The sequence below is a fragment of the Myxocyprinus asiaticus genome, chromosome 28, assembly GCF_019703515.2.
Source record: "Myxocyprinus asiaticus isolate MX2 ecotype Aquarium Trade chromosome 28, UBuf_Myxa_2, whole genome shotgun sequence".
NCBI classification, from domain to species: Eukaryota; Metazoa; Chordata; class Actinopteri; order Cypriniformes; family Catostomidae; genus Myxocyprinus; species Myxocyprinus asiaticus.
In genome coordinates this window covers 12995381-13001692 of record NC_059371.1, presented here as the reverse complement: position 1 = coordinate 13001692, position 6312 = coordinate 12995381, and the positions used below count along the sequence as shown (strand labels likewise).

Here is a 6312-nt window from a genome sequence, read left to right as displayed (position 1 = left end):
AGAGCAGTGCTGACATTCTTCTAAATTTTGCCTCTTGCATTCCACGAAAAAAAGAGAAAGTCATATGGGTTTGGAACGACATGAGGGTGAGTAAATGATGACAGAATTTTTATTTTGGGGTGAATTAAACCTTTAATGATCAGATAATTACACACACACAAAATCACAATTCTACAAACATCACTAAAAAAAGATGTGAACTACTTTGGCATGTACATGGAAGTAAGGCATTTGTTCTGAGGGATCATGAAATTGGGATCTTAGTGCAGTTATATGAATCATCCCTCCTCTTACACCAGTATGCTTCAAAAACCTTCGACTAAAGCATCATTAGATTCTCGGATCACTTGCAAGGAGACAATGATACACTGTACATAACATGCAGACAAAATCCAACCACTGTGACGCTGTCGTTTTCCTGTCACGCTTCTCAAATAGAACACCAGGCATTGGCTCAGATAAATATGGAAAGATGGATCAATAGTCTTGCCTCAAAAGTGTTTTGGTGCACCTCTCCCATGGTTCCACAGTGAGGAAGAGCACGATCAATCAAACCCATCAGAGGATGTTCAATCCTTCAGACTGTTAACACAAAGCTAGTCTCACTGTCCACAATGCAATAATAGAAAGCAAGGAGATGGGGATGGTATTGGGTCTCCAGGCTCTGGATCCTCGTACACTCATACCTGGAACATAGAAAAAAAAAAAAAGATTGAAAAAGCCACCAGTTCTTCTGAAACTGATTAACTTGCGATTGATGAATACAAATTGACTAGAAAGCATAACAGCAATAAAGAAAGGCATCACTGAGAACTGAAGGATGAAATTAGCGCTGTGGCTTTCTATCACAGCTTTATCAGTGTTTAGCTCAAGGTCAGTAACGCATTCTAAATACTTTGGATTACTTTTTCAGCACTGGTAAATGTTTTCACTTGTTTTGACTATAAAAATTCTGCCAGTACATTAAGACACAATACACATGTTAAAAATACTGTCTATGAAAAATGTCCTGGTTACTTGCTTAACCTCCGTTCCCTGATGGAGGGAACGAGACGTTGTGTCGATGTAGTGACACTAGGGGTCACTCTTGGGAGCCCGAAACACCTTTGGTCTTTGATTAAATGCCAATGAAAATTGGCCCCTGGACATATGGGTATAAAAGGAGCTGGTATGCAACCACTCATTCAGGTTTTGTGCTGAGGAGCCGAGACAAGGTCCCAGCCATTTCAGCGGGTAGTTCAGCGTTGTGGCAGGAGGGACACAATGTCTCATTCCCTCCATCAGGGAATGGAGGTTCCGCAAGTAACCAGGACGTTCCCTATCTGTCACTCACTCGACATTGTGTCGATGTAGTAACACTAGGGATCCCTATACGAAATGCCGCAACTGGTTGAACTGTGTTACTTGAACTGCCAGTGTGTGACGGGCAGACCACTGTGTGCCTCGTAGCCAGCACACCAGGCCGAAACGTAACCTCCCCCAACGCTGTTATGAGTGTCGAACGGCCCTTTGGGGACAAGTCAACTGCCCAAAAGATAGAGACAGGCTAGCCCAGTCGTGGCCTCTTATCCTCTTTTTTTTCCCTCTCCCCCAAAAAAAGGAATTAACCAACTGGGGCCACCAGGTCTACGTCGGGGGGGGGGGGGTGTCCCTCCCAAGATGAGGATACCACGGAGACCACACCCTGCCCAGAAAGGGGGGGGGGGTATTTTGAGTGGAAATATGTCACATGGTCTTGCCGAACTTTGTCGGAAGTACGTCATGTGGAGAAGTCCCATGGTAGGTCCTGCCCTATGGGGGAGGAGTTTCTACAAACATGGTGAATGGGGCAGAGAGGCCTCTGCCCAAGGACGATGCAGTTTACCAACAGGGAATGAATTAGCGGAAGATATACGTCGCATGGGGTTACCTATGGGGAACCACCACATGCGGAGCACCTACCCCAGTACAGGGCTTAGTTAGCACATGTACTGAGCCGGCAGCGAGTTTCTCTGAGGAAATCATCCAGGGATCACAGTTTGTGAACACTACTGGGAGTCAACAGCGCACGTCTTCAGCTCAGAGGAGATGAAAGGCGCTATGCGCAAGCGATACACCCGGCCAGCTGTCCCGGACTTACCTGCTTGTGCGTGCCACTACACGGGACGAAACCGGTTCCACCCGGAGATTGTAGATCCTCGCAAAGGTGTTGGGTGTTGCCCAGCCCGCTGCTCTGCAAATGTCTGTTAGAGAGGCTACACCCCTGGTAGAGTGGGCTCGTAGCCCTACCGGGGGTGTCACATCCTGGGTGTGATATGCCATTGAAATGGCGTCAATGAGCCAGTGGGCAATCCTCTGCTTGGAGACAGCACTTCCTTTCCGCTGTCCACCAAAGCAGACAAAGAGCTGCTCAGAGACTCTAAAGCTCTGCGTGTGATCCATATAGATGCGTAAAGCATGCACCGGACACAGCAATGTCAGGGCTGGGTCTGCCTCCTCCTGGGGCAGCGCTTGCAGGTTAACCACCTGGTCCCTAAAAGGGGTCATGGAAACCTTGGGCACATAGCCTGGTCGGGGTCTCAAGATCACGTGAGAGTAGCCCGGACCGAACTCCAGGCACGTTTCGCTGACAGAGAATGCTTGCAGGTCTCTTACCCTCTTGATGGAAGTGAGCACAGTCAGGAGGGCAGTCTTCAAAGAGAGTGCCTTAAGCTCAGCTGACTGCAAGGGCTCAAACGGGGCTCTCCGTAGACCGTGAAGAACTACAGAGAGGTTTCATGAGGGAACGAGGCGCAGTCTGAAGGGATTCAACCTCCTGGCACCTCTCAGGAACCTGATGATCAGGTCGTGCTTCCCTAAGAACTTACCGTCCACTGTGTTGTGGTGTGCTGCTATAGCAGCTACATGCACCTTCAAGGTGGAGGGGGACAGCCGCCCTTCCAACATCTCCTGCAGGAAGGAAAGCACTGATCCAACTGTGCATCTCTGGGGGTCTTCGCATCGGGAAGAACACCACTTAGCGAACAGATGCCACTTAAAGGCATACAGGCACCTCATAGAGGGGGCCCTAGCCTGAGTGATCATGTCACCGCGGGTGGTAGGCCGCTTAAGTCTTCCGCATCCCGTCCAGGGGCCAAACATGGAGATTCCAGAGGTCTGGTCGTGGGTGCCAGATGGTGCCCCATCCCTGAGAAAGAAGGTCCGGGAACCATGTCTGGGTGGGCCTGTAGGGTGCTACCAGGACGACCTGCTCCTCGTCCTCCCTGAATTTGCACAGGCTCACTGGGGGAAACGCATATTTACGAAGTCCAGGGGGCCAGCTGTGTGCCAGTGCGTCTATACCGAGAGGTGCCTCGGTCAGGGCGTACCAGAGCGGGCAGTGGGAGGATTCTTAGGAGGTGAACAGGCCTACCTGTGCCTGCCCAAATCGACTCCAAATCAACTGGACCACCTGAGAGTGGAGCCTCCACTCTCCCCTGAAGGTAACCTGCCGTGACAGCGCGTCCGCTGCAGTGTTGAGATCGCCCAGGAGTGGCTCGCAGCGACTTGAGGTGCTGCTGACTCCAGAGGAGGAGACAGCGGGCGAGTTGTGACATACAATGGGAGTGCAGACCACCTTGACGGTTGACATATTCTACCATTGCCGTGTTGTCTGTCCGAACTAACACATACTTGCCCTGGATCAACGGCCGAAACCTCCGCAGGGCAAGCAGAATTGCCAGCAACTCGAGGCAGTTGATGTGCCAACGTAGCCGCGGGCCCGTCCATGAGCCGGCAGCTGCGTGCCCGTTGCATACAGTGCCCCAGCCTGTTTTTGAGGCATCTGTCGTAACCATGATGCGCCTGGAGACCTGCTCTAGGGGAACGCCTGCCCGTAGAAATGTGAGGTCGGTCCAAGGGCTGAAGAGGTGGTGACAGATCGGCGTGATGGCCACGCAATGTGTCCTGCAGTGCCATGCCTATCTCGGGACTCGAGTCTGAAGCCAGTGCTGAAGCGGTCTCATATGCATCAATCCGAGCGGAGTGGCCACCGCTGAGGATGCCATATGCCCCAGGAGCCTCTGAAACAGTTTCAGTGGAACCACTGTCTTCTGTCTGAATGCCTTCAAACAGGTCAGCACCGTCTGTGTGTGCTCATTCGTGAGGTGCACCGTCAACGAGACTGAGTCCAACTCCAAGCTGAGAAAAGAGATGCTCTAAACCATGAGGAGCTTGCTCTTTTCCCAGTCGACCCGATGCCCTAGTTGGCTGAGGTGCGAGAGCACCAGGTCCCTGTGTGCTCACAACACATCCCAAGAGTGAGCTAGGATTAGCCAATCGTCAAGATAGTTGAGGATGCGAATGCCCACTTCCCTTAGCGGGGCAAGGGCTGCCTCTGCGACCTTCGTGAAGACGCGAGGGGACAAGGACAGGCCGAAAGGGAGGACCCTGTACTGATACGCCCGACCCTCGAATGCAAACCGTAGGAAGGGTCTGTGTCGAGGTAGAATCGAGACTTGGAAGTACGCGTCCTTCAGGTCTACTGCCGCGAACCAATCTTGATGCCGGACGCTCGCTAGAATGCGTTATTGCGTCAGCATCTTGAACGGGAGTCTGTGTAAAGTCCGGTTCAGTACTCGCAGGTCCAAGATTGGCCGTAACCCATCGCCTTTTTTCGGTACAATGAAGTAGGGGCTGTAAAACCCCTTCAGGGACATCGATGCACTTACCTGGCTCCTTGCGACCACCCCTGGAACAGCCTGGGACGGGGGAGGAAGAGGCCTGTCCTCGTGACCCATGGAGACTGTCACATCGGGGGTGGATTTGTGCCACAGCTGGGCGCGCAGGGGCGGGGAATCCGCCGCTGGAGCACCAAACCTGCCAAAATAGAGTGGTGGACGGTAGTCATGATGATGGCCGTGCACACCGGGTATGTGACCCAGGGAACAAGGAAACCGCTCTTGCTGATCTCTTGGGTACCGCAGCCACTTGGGCATGCGGCGCAATTAAATGCAAAGGTAACAAAAGATTCTCCTCCCGGCCCTCCACCGGGGGATGGAGTGGTCTGCTTACCAGCTCCAGAGCAGTGGGTTTTGTCATCCCTGGGTCGCCCATCTCAGGGGCGCTTCGAAGCCTTTTGCGGGTTCTTGGCGGCTGACAGTGAGACGGGTGGCGTCTGCTTCTTGCGCTGGGCTCCACGCCAGTGCCGGTGCAGTCACTGCAGGGGGATGCCCTTGTCGATGAGCAGATGGGATGTGGGATCTTGAGCCACGCCGGGGCAGGATGTGCCGGATAGCCTCCATCTGCTGCTTCACCGCTGAGAACAGCTGGGCAAAGTCCTTGATGGTGTCACCGAACAGGCCAACCTGGGAAATGGGGGCACCAAGGAACCGTGCCTTGTCGGCCTCTCCCATCTCGACCAGGTTGAGCCAAAGGTAGTGCTCCTGGACCACCAAGGTGGACATCGCCCGGCTGAGAGACCGCGCCGTGACCTTCGTTGCCATAAGAGCGAGGTCGGTCGCCGAGCGCAGCTCCTGCATCAATCCCGGGGCGGGACTACCCTTGTACAGTTCCTTTAGCACCTTGGCTTGGTGGACTTGCAGGAGAGCCATGGTGTGCAGGGTGGAGACGGCTTGTCCAGCGGCACCGTAGGCTTTGGCCGTCAGGGATGACATAAACCTACAGGCCTTGGACGGGAGCTTTGGGTGCCCACGCCAGGTGGTGGCGCTCTGTGGGCATAGGTGCACCGTGAGCACCTTATCCACCGGGGGGATTGCTGAATAGCCCTTGGCCGCCCCACCATCGAGGGTAGTGAGGGTGGGGGAGCTGAAATATCAGGACCGGGCAGTAAAAGGTGCCTCCCATGACCTTGTCAGCTCCTCATGCACTTCCGGGAAGAAAGGAACTGGGGCGGGGCATGGCTGTGAGTGGCGCCGTGAGCCCAGGAACCAATCATCGAGCCACGAGGGTGCAGGGGAGAGCGGAGGGTTCCACTCTAGCCCGATGCTCGCAGTTGCCCGGGAAAGCATGTCCATCATCTCCGTGTCAGCCTCTGACTGGGCGACCGCACCCGAAGGGAGGAGCCCAGCTGAGGCTTCTGTGTCCGACTGGACTAGCCTGCTCTCCGATGCTGCGCTCGAGAGCTCATCACCTTTCTTACGAAGGCAAGCTGCGACCGCATCGTTGCCATGGACATGTTCTCGCAATGAGTACATGACCCATCCACGAACGCTGTCTCCGTGTGGGCAGCACCCAGACACGAAAGACCGTGATCGTGGCCGTCAGAAAGCGAGAGATAACGACCGTAACCAAGAATAACACACAAACGGAAAGGCATCTTTAAAAAGACGTGTC

At 53.9% G+C, this 6312-nt stretch overlaps 1 protein-coding gene across 1 annotated transcript in view; it reads right to left on the bottom strand.

Annotated features, from left to right (window-relative positions):
* Window positions 1–223: 223 nt before the first annotated feature.
* LOC127418709 (contactin-3-like) overlaps window positions 224–6312 on the bottom strand; it is a 140285-nt gene continuing 134196 nt past the window's right edge. Inside the window, exon 23 of the mRNA XM_051659412.1 lies at window positions 224–686. Coding sequence (XP_051515372.1) covers window positions 586–686 — 101 coding nt within the window. The 3' untranslated portion in view covers window positions 224–585. The remainder of the gene's footprint in view (window positions 687–6312) is intronic.